This window comes from Megascapheus bottae, chromosome 6 (assembly GCF_031878675.1).
Source record: "Megascapheus bottae isolate mThoBot1 chromosome 6, mThoBot2.hap1, whole genome shotgun sequence".
Classification (NCBI taxonomy): Eukaryota; Metazoa; Chordata; class Mammalia; order Rodentia; family Geomyidae; genus Megascapheus; species Megascapheus bottae.
In genome coordinates this window covers 74,755,704-74,769,505 of record NC_143514.1, presented here as the reverse complement: position 1 = coordinate 74,769,505, position 13,802 = coordinate 74,755,704, and the positions used below count along the sequence as shown (strand labels likewise).

At 55.6% G+C, this 13,802-nt stretch overlaps 1 protein-coding gene across 2 annotated transcripts in view; it reads right to left on the bottom strand.

Annotated features, from left to right (window-relative positions):
* The window catches only part of Epha2 (EPH receptor A2), a 28,498-nt gene extending 17,319 nt beyond the window's left edge, over positions 1 to 11,179 (bottom strand). Inside the window, exons 1-4 of one of the 2 annotated variants that reach the window (XM_090335744.1) lie at positions 10,305 to 10,588; positions 8,076 to 8,097; positions 6,533 to 6,600; positions 3,656 to 4,325 (exon numbers count right to left, since the gene is read on the bottom strand). In XM_090335744.1, the coding sequence (XP_090191870.1) occupies positions 3,656 to 4,325; positions 6,533 to 6,600; positions 8,076 to 8,097; positions 10,305 to 10,406 (862 nt within the window). In that variant the 5' untranslated portion in view covers positions 10,407 to 10,588. Of the gene's footprint in view, positions 1 to 3,655; positions 4,326 to 6,532; positions 6,601 to 8,075; positions 8,098 to 10,304; positions 10,589 to 11,019 lie in introns of those variants that run through there. The other variant, XM_090335743.1, reaches the window with a different exon arrangement.
* Positions 11,180 to 13,802: the final 2,623 nt, after the last annotated feature.

Genomic DNA, 13,802 nt, shown 5'->3' with positions numbered 1-13,802 from the left:
GTGGAGCTCAGGGTCTAGAGCCAAAGGTGGGGCAGGTGAGCCAAGGAGGTCATATCTACCACCTGAACCAGGGTAGGGGTCAGAGTGGGAAGGCACCTGGCCCCTGAGGATAACAGAGAAGGCCTCCTCAGGGGGGCTTGAGAGTCATAGCCCTCTATGTGTAATAATACAATAGTATTCAGGCAGACCTGCTATAGACCAAGAACACCTGCCAGAGGACTCTTCTGGCCAGAGCCACCCCTGCTTAGGGGAAGGGTCACCTGGCAGCTGGGGACCTTGGGCTAGGCCTGGGCCAGGGGCTGGGCTCTGTCACTTTCCAGAGGGGAAGAATGAGGCTCAGAGGGGACTTCCCATGGTTACACACACCAGGAATGACTATGCCTGGGCACTGGAGGCTCACACCTGAAATCCTAGCTACTCACGAAGCTAAGATCTGATAACTGCAGTTCAAAGCCAGCCTGGACAGACAAATCCATGAGACTCTGATCTCCAATGAACCAGCAACAAGCTGGGTGTGGAGCTGTGGTTCGAGGGCTAAGAGCGTCATCCTTGAATAGAAAAAGCTAACCTAGAGTTCAAGTCCCACGACAGGCGTGCACACACACAAAGCCAAGTAAGAGTGTGAAACCTAGAGTTCAAATCCCAGTACCAGCACACACACGGGGGACAGTGTATTGTCATGCTTTCATCCTGTTTTCCTCTTAGTCTGTTTCCTCATCTGTAAAATGAGATAGTGCCCTCCCCCGTTCTGAATACGGTACTCTGGGATGGGGTACCCCGACACACGGAAGGGTGGTGAAACTGGAGTCCTGAGGGGACATTCCCCCAAAGGGAGAGAGGTCCCAGACGCTGGACTGAGCTTCCCAGATGAGGCCGCCAGCCACCTGCTTACCTGGCCAGTGCACTCCCTGGGCCAAGGCGCCAGCCGGGGCCCTGCCAGCTCAGCTGCCAGCGGCAGGAAGCAGAGACAAAGCAACCTCAGGGGAGGGACGGCGGTCAGCCTGAGTGACTCCACTGTCCACTGAGCTGAGCTGGGAGTGCTGGAAGCTGGCTCATTCCTGACATAGCTCTCAGAGTGCGGCTGGGCAGTGTGCCCACCTGGCGGCACCTGGGAGGTGCCTCCCTTCCACAGCCCATTTATTTAACTCTTTGCTGAGCTCTTCTAGGCTTCCTCACCACTGCCCAGGGGGTGATCTTGATCAAATGCTGGGGGCCCGCAGGGTGCCATGCCCCCTCTCTGGGCTCTGTGAGGAATCTGGAGCTATATCTTGGAGAAGGCTGAGCAAGGAGGAATGATGCCTTCCTCTGTGCCAGCTTTTTTGCCCAACCATCACCCCTGCCACTGATGGATGCCCCTGCCCTCCGCTAGGACCCACCCTCCCGAGGCTGCCCTGGGTCTTGGGGCCAGGAGCTGAGTCAGGGATTCCAAAGGAACTGCTCATTTCCCGCTCCATTTCCTGACCTGCCACAGCCTCGTGCAGCCAAGGTACAAACCCTGATACAGCCACCTCCTAGCTGAGCCTGTTTCCACCTTTCTGAGCCTCGGTTTCCTCTTCTGTTCACTGAGGCTAGCAGCAGAGTGTCCAGATAAAGCACTGGGAGAAAAAGCAAATCACCCATGCTCTCCCCACCCCTGTTGTGGACAAGAGTTCCTGAGTGTGGAGCAAGCCTAGGGGTTCTCAAACAGGGGAGCCCCAAAGAGGAAAATCCAGAGCAATAGGCAGCTGGCCACTGAGAGGGCCCTGACAGCTTGGGAATGCTTCCTCCCACTGGCCTGAGTCCTCCTCATGCCAGGCCTGCCAGAACCCCCAGACAGAAGGGGCTGCCCGCTGCCTGGAGACACCCCCTCACCCCCCCTTATCTCTTCAGGGCCCGAATCACATGTGGAAGGCTTCCACTGTTCCCCCCGCCTCGCATTCTTGTGGAAGGATGTCATGCTGGAAAGGCTGCTGGACAGACTGACGCACCCCTCACCCCCGCCCCAAAGCCACTGTCTGAGGTCACTTAAACACGGGCTGCCTGGGAAGGGGCTCACTCAGCAGAGGGAAACGGGAACATGGGCGATGATGTGGAGGCCACATCAGCATCCATCTCATGGCCAGAAAGGCTTAGAGGTCTTGTAGGGCTCACGGTCTGCAGTAATGAAGTGGTGACCATCAGAAAGGACTCTGAGCAAGGTCTTAAGAAAGGACTTTGGTAGACCAACTCCAGTGACTCACACCTGTAATCTTCACTACTCAGGAGGCTTAAGATCTAGAGGATCATAGTTCAAAGCCAGCCCAAGCAGGAATTTAAAAAAAAAAAAAAAGCCAGACGAGAGTTGTTGTTTAAAGAGTGGAGTGCTAGCCAAGCAAGCAAATCAAGGGAGCACGAGGCTCTGAGTTCAAACCCCAGTACACTGAGTTTGTCACGGCTGGAAATCACAATGGAATCTGTTGGTAAAGGTGGATTTTTTCCATTTTACTCATCAGAGGCCAAAGATGAGGAAGGACTTGCCCAGTGTCTCTCGGCAGGTATGTACCTGGGGGGCCCCCAGCCCCCAATTTCTCCATACCCACTTTTTTTTCTGATTCTGGTGCTTTAACTCTGGGCTGGGGCACCGTCCCTGAGCAATTCAGCTCAAGGCTATTGCTCTACCACTTGAGTCACAGCACTACTTCCTGTTTTCTGGTGGTTAACTGGAGATGTCTCACAGACTTTCCTGCCCAGGCTGGCTTTGAACTGTAATCCTCAGATCTCAGTCTCCTGGGTAGCTAGGATTACAGGTGTGAGCCACTAGTGCCTGGCTCTCCACACCCACTTTTTATCTCAGCCTAGAAGCTCCCAGTAGAGAGGGGACAGGTCCCTGCATTCCTCCGAGGTCCCGCCCCCACAGACTCCAAGAGTCACCACTGCTGTCATTCCTAAGTGTCCTTAGCCCCCTCAGAGGGAGCTCCAAATGCCTACGCCTCTTCCACTCCCTTTCTGGGGCTCAATTTGTCACCCATCAAGCCCCCAGAGAGAGTGTGGATTTGTGGGCACCCTGGATATAGAGGGGCTGATTCTAACCTCAATCTCTGGGTCTGATTCAATTAACTCTTCATTAACCAAGAGGAGTCTGGGGCCCAGAGAGTTTGTGGCTTGCCTAGGGTCACCCAGTGGGTAAATAAGGGGAACTGAGTTGGTTCCCAGGACCAGATCACAGTTGTTGGCACAGAGCAGATACGGAGAAACTGTTTGTGGGATGAATTAAAAATAACAGCTCCACTTAAAAGTATTTATGTGTCAGGCACTGACCTAAACACTTTACGAGTATGAAGTCATTTGATTATATCATAACCACCCTACAGACAGATACTATGTTCAGCTCCATTTTACAGTGGGTGAAACCTGGGCACAGTTAAAGGAGATGGCCATAAATTAACAGTTACGTAGCTAGGGCTGGAATTGAACCCAGGCAGTCCTACTATATCACTTCTTCATTCATTCATTCATTCTCAATGAATGAATTGGTCTTCACTAAGGAGACTCATATCCACAGTCTGTAGCTTTAACCATCAGAGCCACAGTGCCTATCAGAGCTGAGGGGGAAAATGAGGCTCAACCAGAGTTACACTCTCCCCTCACCTCAGCACTCTTTCCCTGCCATCCCAAGAACCCCCCACCACTCACTCACCCTGGCAGGCATCCTCCACCTTCTCATAGCCCTCCTGGCACAGGCACTGCCCAATGGGTACCAGCCACTCGCCATCCACTGCACAGTGCATACGAGGCTCCTCGCCCCCAGGGGGCACGACAGCATGGTCCACGCAGGTGCCAGCCACGGTGGCCAGGGAGGGTGCATCGGAGCCCGCAATGGTCTCAGGGAAGCGAGCCAGGCTCTTCAGCAGCTCAGGGCATTTCTTATAGTAGACACGGACAGACAGCAGTGCCACGCAGGCACCCAGGTCCTGGAAGGCCAGGTAGAAGCCCTTGCGGCTGAGAGGCCCCACAGAACGCTCCTCCACGTTCAGCTTCACATGGCGTGCCTCGAAGTCACTGCTGACCGTGATCTCGTCAGGGGCAATGGTGTCGATTTTGGTGAACTGGCGCTTCTGGAAGTTGGTGCCATAGTCCACATCTGACTCGGCGTAGTAGAGGTTGAAGGTCTCCTTACAGGAGCTGGCACCGCCTGGGAAGCTGTTGCAATCACGCACCGTAAACTTGAGCTCGATGAAGATGCGCTCGGCCTCCTCCCGGTACACCCAGTTGGTGCGTAACCAATTGTCCTGGTCACCGGCCACCACATTGCACACCGAGTACATGTAGATGGGCACGTCGTTCATGATATTCTGCATCAAGTCCCACTGTGCGGGGTGGGGAAGGGGACAGAGATTACTGTGGGTAGACACCTGGGGGAAACTGAGGCCCAGCTAGCCAAACCAGGCACCAGGAAGAAGATATTTCACAGTTTTTCCCATTCTACAGAGACCTGGAGAGGGACAACTGGAAGCAGGCAAGCCAGGATCTACCCTTGGGGTTTCTGGTCCTATCTGCATATCTCTATTAGACTAGGCTACAGGGAGTGACCTCTACCTGGTCACTAAAGCTCTCTGAGCTTCAAGGTCCCTATCTTACAGTGGAAACAGATTTATCTCACAGGACTCTGGGTGGGGGCTCAAAGGCAGAATGTCTGCAAGATACTAAGCACAGTACCCAGAGGGGGGGACAGCCATGGAAGGTGGTTGGTATTACATTCTTTTTGGGGGGGGGGCTGTGGAGCTTGAGCTTGGGGGCTTGGGCACTGCCCCTGAGCTCTTTTTCTGCTCAAGACTACTAGTACTCTCCCACCTTGAGCCATGGCTCCACTTCCCATTTTCTGATGATTCATTGGAGATAAGAGTCTCATGGACTTTCTGCCTGGGCTGGCTTTGAATTGGGATCCTCGGATCTAGGCCTCCCGAGTAGCTAGGATGAGAGACGTGAGCCACCAGAGCCCGGCTTGCATTCTTATATCATTGACATTTCTGATCACCATGTATCATGTGCGTCCATGTATGTATGAAACCAAAGCAACCGATGATCTTCTCACATGTGGGCTTTGGAACAGATCGATGGTCATTTAGCCGCCCCCCTCCACCTCCTGCAGAATATAGCTCAGCTGCCAGGAAGGTTCCCCCCTCCCTTCCCATTTCCATGTCCCCTCTGGCACAGCACTTGGCACAGACAATGCCTACCCTAGCTCCAATAAAACACGCTGACTTCCTCCATCTCATTCAATCTGCATCTCCCACACACACACCCCAGGGCCTCCCTGACACACAGTAAGAGCTCAGAAAGTCTCCACTAAATCAAAGAGCAAAACTAGAGAGGATGAGGAAAGTGGCCTGGCCTGCTGGTATGACATTGGCTGGGACTCATGTTCCTACTCTGTACTAGAACTGGCAGAGTCACATAGCTGCCTCCCAGTGGGAGACTCTGGGGTCTTGGAAGTCAGCTTAGCTGGGCACTGGTAGCTCATACCTGTAATCCTCGCTACACAGAAATCTGAGATCTGAAGATCAAAGTTCAAGTCAGCCCGGGCACAAAAGTTGATGAGACTTTTTTTTTTTTTTTTTTTGCCAGTCCCGGGGCTTGAACTCAGGCCCTGGGCACTGTCCTTGAACACTTTTTGTTCAAGGCTAGCTCCCTGCCACTTTAGCCACATTACCACTTGCAGTTTTTTCTGTGTATGTGATACCAAGGAATCGAACCCAGGGCTTTATGCTTGCTAGGCAGGCACTCTACCACTAGGCTACACTCCCGGCCCCTGCTGAGACTCTTATCTCCAATTAACCACTAGAAAACTGGAAGTGGTGCAGTGGCTCAACGTCGTAGAACATTAGCCTGGAGCTGAAGACCTCAGTGACAATGCCCAGGCCTCGAGTTTAAGCCCCAGGACCGACCCCCCCCCAAAAAAGAAGTCAGTTCAGAGCACACCCCAGGCCCCATGCAGTGGTGAACAGTGACAGGCTACCACACATCTCAAGGACACAGGTCCAGGATTAAGTCAGCATTGTCTGGGGGAAGGATTGAGGCCTAGAAATCATAGTATCTTCTCTAAGACCACATATGAGTCATATGCAAAGTCAGGGAAAGGATCCAGCCTCCAGTCTAGGGTACCAGTTACGGCATGGCAGCTGGAAGGTGGGTACTAGGTGGAGGTGATGCAGATGGGCACCACCAGCCAGAAGGAACAGCAGTAGCTGAGGGGCAGGCAGAAAGGGATTCACTGCTCCTTATCTCTCCTTCCCCCTTACTTCCTGGGATGAGACCTCTAAGAGAAGGGGCCTTTGACCTCTTCCCTTCCAAGAAGCCTAAACAGGGGTCCATAGGTTCCTCAGGGCACCAAAGCTCCCCTTCTGCTAGGGCCTCCCCAGCTAAGCCACCTCTGGGCCATTTCTCCACTGTGCAGCTCCAGCCAGCCCTGGCCTCGGCTGCTGACTTCTAGCTGGAGGTGGGAGGCTGAGCTTTTGATCTAAGGGGACCAGCTGCCCCATACCCATGCCTTTCCCTGCTCCCAAGGCTGACTTACCCCTTTGCCATAGGGGTGCGTGAGCCAGCCAAGTTCCCCTTTCGCTGCAGCAAAATCCAACAGGACAACTGTGGAGAGACAGAGAGAGACAAGTGAGCCAGGAGGGACCGTCTTCCCCCCTCCCCAGCTTCCCTGGAGCCTCAAGTGGCCATGTCCTGAGAAGGGAGAAGATTTAGCCTGGCACGGGTACTCACACCTGTACTCCTAGCTACACAGGAGGCTGAGATCAGAGGATCACAGTTCAAAGCCAGGGCCTCTTATCTCCAGTGAAGCACCAAAAAAAGTGTCCCAAGTGGAGGTGTGACTTGAGTGGTAAAAAGGCCAGCCTTGAGACAAGTGATGGTAAGGAGTTCAAGCTCCAGTTGGCTCGGGTCCGGCCTGGGCCTCTTGTCTGCAAGCCAGGACTCCACTACACACGCCCACCGGCAGCACCCAGCAGGAAAGATGGGGACAGGATTCAGCCCAGTGAGAGAAAAGCAGCTGGGCAGAGCCGCAAAGCCAGCAGGGAGTGTGTGTGTATGGGGGGGGGAGGTGGAGGTATTATGTGACAGGCTGCCTCATCTGCTTCCTCGAAAAGGCCCCTTGGGAGCACTTTCACACACACGTGGGCCCTGGAGACTCCGGTGTCTCCTTTTTACACATCCCCTAGCATCAAACACCTTGACTCCACATGGGCCACATCCCCCCCCATATGTACACACACGAGTCCTGGCACTGAATTTAACAGGCAAAATGGCTGAGGGGGAGGGGCACCTAGGAAGCGACTTTCCCATCATAAAAACCACCCAGCAGGGTAGGGTGAAGCCTGAATCCACAGGGGCCTCTATAGGAGGGGCCTGAAAGTACACACAGCTGGTAAGGTTCCCTTTTAACCTGGGAAAGTTGCACCCCATGGTCCTGCCAAGACTGCCTGATGGAAACCCTCTTAGGGAGGGGACTTCCCAAGCCCAGAGGGACCAGGTGCCAGGACGTCCTGCCCCCCCCAGTGAGGAGGCATGAGAGCCAGGCAGAGGGACCCACTTCCAGGAAGGGCTTCCCTAGACCTGGCCCAGCCCCCAAACACCTCCCATGGGTCCTGCCCTGCTTCTCTGCCAAGCTCAACAGCTGCAGCCAAGACTCCAAACTCTGTTCTACCTCCATTTTCAATTCAACACTCTTGTGGACTCCACAGGGAACACTGGAGGAATGGGGGAATGTCTAGGTTGGAGACATGGCAGGTGGGTTGGTGGGTCCTGGCCCTATGCGTAGTCTAAAAATCCTTTCCAGGTGCTAGTGGCTCATACTTAGCAATCCAGGAGAATGGGATCTGAGGATTGAGATTCAAAGCCAGCTCCGGCCGGGAAATCCATGAGACTCTTACCTCCAAATAACTACCCAAAATCCAGAAATAGAGCTGTGGCTCAAGTGGTAGAGTGCTAACCTTGAGGAAAGAAGCTTAGCAACAGCACCCAGGCTCTGAGTTCAAGCCCCAGAACTAGCACAAAATAATAATAGAAATAATGATGATAATAATACCCTGAGGATTGGTGTGAAGCGCTTTCACCCTGACTGTGACCAGGCCAAATCTCTCTAGGAAGGGTCTGGCAGCCCAAACCAGGGAAGAGGAAATCCGATGTGGCACCTGGCCCACGGTGGCACCGGCTGTGGAGTGGAGGAGGGTGGCTGGAGGGGTGGCTGGGGGCAGGGATTTGTTCAGACATGTCCAAGGCCTGGGCTTGGAAGACTCATTGACCCCACTAGCAAGTGGAATATTCCAGCTACACAGGAAGGAATCTGGGGGGTTCCTGGCTCCAGCTGGGAGGGTAGGAGGTCACTGGTGAGTGTTTCTGATAGTCCACACACACACACACACACACACACACACACACACACACACACACACACACCATCAGGCAGGGAGCTGATCTCTGTATTCCTGAAAGAAAGGGCTCTGAAGGGTTAACTTGGCAGGAGGCTGCGGGCCTCTCCACTTCCAGTGTGAGTCTCCCTCTAGAAGTATCACAGGACTCAATCTGAGAAGAAAAGAGGCCTTCACCCAGGAATGGGCCTCCCCCGGGACTCAGCCACAGCCCCTTCCCAGGAAATTCCCTAGAACCAACCACCAGGAACCAGGCAGCCCAGCCGGGTCCCCCTCCACCCCATCAGGGCCCTGAGGCACACAGCGATTTTCTCCCATTTCCTCCAGGCCTAGCTTCCCTGAAAAGGGTCAACCTAGGGTCCTATTAGCCTTCCCCCCCTTCCCTGCCCACACCAACATAGGGCTTCCTGAAAGATGGACTTACCTCGCCCCTTCCGTGCCCTTACCTGCTATGATCAAGGAAAAAAGAAAACAAACAAACAAAAAAAAAACCTGCCTGAAGCCCCACCCTGAATGTCCCCTCGGAGTCCACATTCTCTCCAGACTTGTCCCCCACTGTCAACTCCCAGACACCCCTAAGTTTCCTTTCTTGACTAAGATCAGCTCATTCCTAAGAAGGCGAGGAAGTGGCAGGCTCACAGAAGGACTGGAGAACATAACAGGTCCTTTGCAGAAAGAAGCAAGAGGCCTCAGGCCTTGCCGTGCTCCTCAGCTTCCCTCAATCCCTTCCCCGGCAGCCTCAAAGCTCAGTGGGCAGGTCCTGCCGTGCCCAGCCCAGCTCACTTCCCAGCAAAACCCATCATGCCACCAGGACTCTTGGCCATGGCAGTCCAAGAAGCCAGATGGTCAGGTCAGAAACTCTGTTCAGAGTCCTGGGAAAGATCAGGCCTATCTCAGTGTCTCTGTTTGTAAAGGAGGGAAGATTCAGTGGCTGCTGAGGCCCTAACAGGTTTCATCTGGGTTTCCAAACCCAAGGGTGTGGGCAGGAAAGGAAGAGTAGTCCGAGCGCAGCTGGGTGAGGGAGTAGAGAGGGCATGGGTGCCTCCTGTCCACCCCCAGTGCTTCTCCAGGTGGATCCAACGCTCCCAGCCTAAATCTCAGTTTTCACTTTGCAAGGAAGGGAAATCAGCAGCTGCCAGCGGGGCCACAAACCCCCTCCCAAGCCACACCGGGGAGTCCCCAGGAGTGGAGAGAAAGCGTGTTGCATCACTCCAGCACAACCGACGTCCCTTTCCTCCTCCAACACACGGGGACTGAGCTAGTCACTGCGGCTGGGGGAGAGACGCCCACAGAGGGACAGGACATGGCAGTTGGGGCTGAGGTTGGGGGGGGAAGGTTGGAGACGGGGCCTCTGCAAAGCGATCGCCTAATCCCCACACAGCTCAGGAGAGAGGCCTGTGATTCCAGCTGTCTCCCCTTCTCTCCAGCCACCGTCCTCAGGAAGGGGGAGGATCGAAAGGGGATGTGTGAGGAGGTTCGCAGAAATCTCAAAAATCCCTGCTGCGCTCTCCTGGCTTCCAGAGCTCTCAGGTGGACCCAAGACCCTGGCCCGCCCGGGGATGCGACCCTCTGCCCTCCACCTCCAGAGCTTTAGCCCCTCTTTATCCGCCCCACAATGCAAAACTTTCAGCTCAGTCCAGAGGCGGAGAAAGAAGGAGAGGCTCAAGGAAAACTTCGCGCCCAGGTTTCCCCTGCGCTTCCCCCTGGTGGAGCCCGCGGGAGCCGCGCTCGGCCCGGCCAGCGGCGGGGGAAAGAAGCTGCTACCGTGGGGGAAGCTGCAGCCAGCCTCGGCTGGGTGGGTGCACAGGGAGGTTCCAGCCCGGGGCAGGCGCCCCCGTTCTCTCTGCCACCCCCTAAGTGAGGCTCCACGTCCGCGCACCCGCCGCGGCCGCCCAGCTCCAGGAAGCCCAGGGCGGCGGGGGGTGAATCAGCCCCCCACCCCCGGGTTCCCTGACTCCTGGTGGCCCTAGGGTGACGGCTCCACACCTTGGGAGGCCGCACCTCCACCTGCCGCATTTCCTCGTTCTGAGTCACCCCTTATTCAGAGCACTTGACTCGGGGACTTCCTGTCCTCGCCCGTGGCCCCTCACCGGTCCCCAGCCGTGGGAGAGAGAGGGGCGCGCGGCCAGGACGGACCCCGGCCCCTCCCGGGCTCACCACCGGGGACTCCCTAAAGATCAGCGGCTTCGGCGGCCCTTCGCGCCCACCGAGAAGCCCCCTTCCCCCAAAAGCGAGGCCGCCACCGCAGTGCCTTCCCCACGAACTCGGGGCGAGTGAGATCGGCGAGCTCAGGCTACCGAGAAGCGGATGCGGCGGAAAGCGCTCCCCCCGCCCCCGGCGTCCCCTTCTCCTCGCGACCCCTCGCCGGGACACGTTCCCCGAGCCGCCCCCCCGGCCGCCGCCGCGTGGCGCGCGCCGCGCCCCCTTCCCCGCGGCGCCCGAGCCCCGCGCGCCGGAGCTCTCGGGAGTCGGTGTCCACGCCGGGTCCCAGCCCGCGCGTCCTCCCGTCCCCAGCGCGCCCCGATGGGCTGCACAGTGCCCCAAGCCGCGCTCGCGGAGATCCTCCCGGCCTCGGGATCTCGGGGACCCGGGGTCCCGGGGTCCCCGCCGCGCGCGCGCGGACACTCACCTTCCTTGCCCTGCGCCGCCACGGCCACGGCCAGCGTGCAGCCCCACAGCAGGGCGAAGCAGGCACTGGCTGCCCGGTGCTCCATGCCGCGCGTCCCGCTGTGTGCCCGATCCCCGGTGCCTGGCTCCCGCTCGCCCGCGCGCCCGCGCGCCCACACGCCGGCCTGGGTGTCCCGCTCCCGCCCGCCCGGCGCGCACAACCTGCGCCCCTCCAGCCCCGAGTCCTTAATGGAAGTTGGGTGAGAACTCGCTCCTGTTCATTCATGTCCCTCGCTGACGTCACCGAGGCCACGCCCCCAGGAATGTCTTTTAAAGGGGCCGGGCTGGCACCGGGAGGAGGGGAGGAGGGGGAGGAGAAAGAGGGAGGGCCAGTCCGAAGAGTCTGGAGAGCCTCTGAGAGCCCTCTGTCCCCCAGACCCGGCTTTGAAACGCCAGCGCCCCCACGCGCTAGTCCCCGGGGATCTCTGAGCCCCGGATCCGCAGCCCAGCCGCCCTGAGCCATTCCGACTCTCACCCGCGGCCTGGAGACTGAATTCGATTTTGGAATCTAGGCCTGGGCGAGAATGGGGTGGAGACCCAAGGACGTTTTACCTCTTAATAACAGTTCTAGGAGAGTATCTCTCTCTCTCTCTCTCTCTCTCTCTCTCTCTCTCTCTCTCTCTCTCTCTCTCTCTCTCTCTCTCTCACACACACACACACACACACACACACACCCCTAGGACCTCTGGGGATGCACCAACCCACAGGAGGTCCAGAGCATCTCTGTTTAGAAACCTCAGGCTTTCTGTGATTCAAGTGCGGCTGGCTGTTAGATGGATCAGACATGTTAATCTCATTTTAGAAGCAGACATTGTCATCATCACTTTACAGGAAGACCAGAGCCAGGCACTGGTGGTTCACACCTGTAATCTTAGCTACTCAGGAGGCTACCAATGTAAAGATCACAGTTCAAAACTAGTCCTGGCAAGAAAGTCTGGGAGACTTTTAGCTACACACACACACACACACACACACACACACACACGTCAGAAGTACAAGTACAGCCTCTATGACTCAAGTGATAGAACACTATCCTTGATCAAAAGAAGCTCAGGGACAGCATCCAGGCCCTAAGTTCAAGCCCCAGCATGGGCACACAATAAAAAGAGGAAACTGAGGCTCCAACAGTTCACAGGACATGCCCAAAGGTTGCACAACTCACAGGTACTAGCGGCAGGATTAGAATCCAGGTGTTCTCTGCTTTAACTACACTGATCTGTCATGGTGAAGGTTAGCCAGGAGCTACTGTGCAGAGAGGCCCTGGCCCTCACCTCCCCCGACGCATGTGGCAGAATGGGCTGGTGTGTCTGACATGCTGGGAAACACCTGCAACCCACCTGTGCCTTCAAGAGGCTTTTCTCCAAGGGTCCCATAGACCCAGACAAAACTGTCTGGTACAAAGGAAATCTCTCTGCCACCCACAGCTGCTGGCTGCCCAATCACCATGCCTGTCAGTAGGAAAGGCCTGGTTTTCCAGGGCCTCCCTCTGCCCATCTCCTTTTCTCAGATTATCTCCTCCCCCCCAGCAGCCACAAGGTACCCAGTTCTCCTGGCCCTGTATGGAAGGGTATCTTGGCCTTGGTACCTGCCCCTGAGAAGCGGGTCCAGACATCTCCCCTGGAGGAGGAAAGGAAGGGTTAATTACAGGTGTTGGGGTTAATTGTGGCCTTTGATCAGGATGATAGAAAGGAAGCTTTGGTCTTCTGAGAGTGTGTGAGTGCAAATGTCCACGAGAGTGAGGGTGTGTTCTAGCAGAGGCTGTGTCTGAGTGTGTGTGTGTCTGTGTAGACACTGTTGGTATATGAGTGAGTAGATTTATGAGTGCATGTATGAGCATGTGAGCCTGTATTTGAGTGTGGATTTGTGTGTAAATATGAGAGTTGTTTGAGATAATTTGTGTGTGTGCACACGTGTGTGTCATACTTTACAATAGTGGGGACACAGGCCATAGAGTCAGCCTCAGCTAATTAGTTTTTAGATTTTGTCTTTCTTTTTTATCACTTTGTTTTGTGCCAGTACTGGGAGTAGTGGGACTTGAACTCAGGGGCTAGGGCACTGTCCCTGGACTCTTGTTCAAAGCTGGCATCGTGAGCTACAGTGAGCTACAGTGCCACTTCTGATTTTTGAGGGGTTCATTGGAGATAAGAGTCTCACGGGAAGCTGGGAATGTGGCTTAGTGGTAGAGTGCTTGCCAGCAGGCATGGCAAAAAAAAAAAAAAAAAAGTGTCATGGGGACTTCTTTTCTGCCCCGGCTGGCTTTGAACTGTGATCCTTGGATCACAGCCTCCTGAATAGCTAGGATGATAGGTGTGAGCCATAGGTGTCCAGCTGGTCGTGGGACCAGTCACTTCACTTCCCCAAGTCTCCGTTTGCTGATTTGGAAGATGTTAGTCCTGCTTGGGAGAGTTAGCAGGAGGATCAAATAAGGTCATGCCTGAAAACCACACGGACAGGACGGCAGAAAGCTCTAGTCAAATCTCAGTTGTTATTACTGTGACATGTGGTTGGGCGAGAGGAAGTCACATCTGGGGAGGGAGGGGCTTGTGGTATGCCAGGGCTCCGAGGGTGAGCACGTGTGGAGCTGAGCATATGCATGCATGTAGCACATGATGTGAGTGCGGTGTGGTGAACCCACAAGACCTGGGACGCTGTGTGCTTTATGCACAACTCCATGCGAGTTGTTTGCAAGATGCTGTTTGGATGTGAGTTTCCTACCATTTTCAGACTGTGACTGTGTCATTAGAA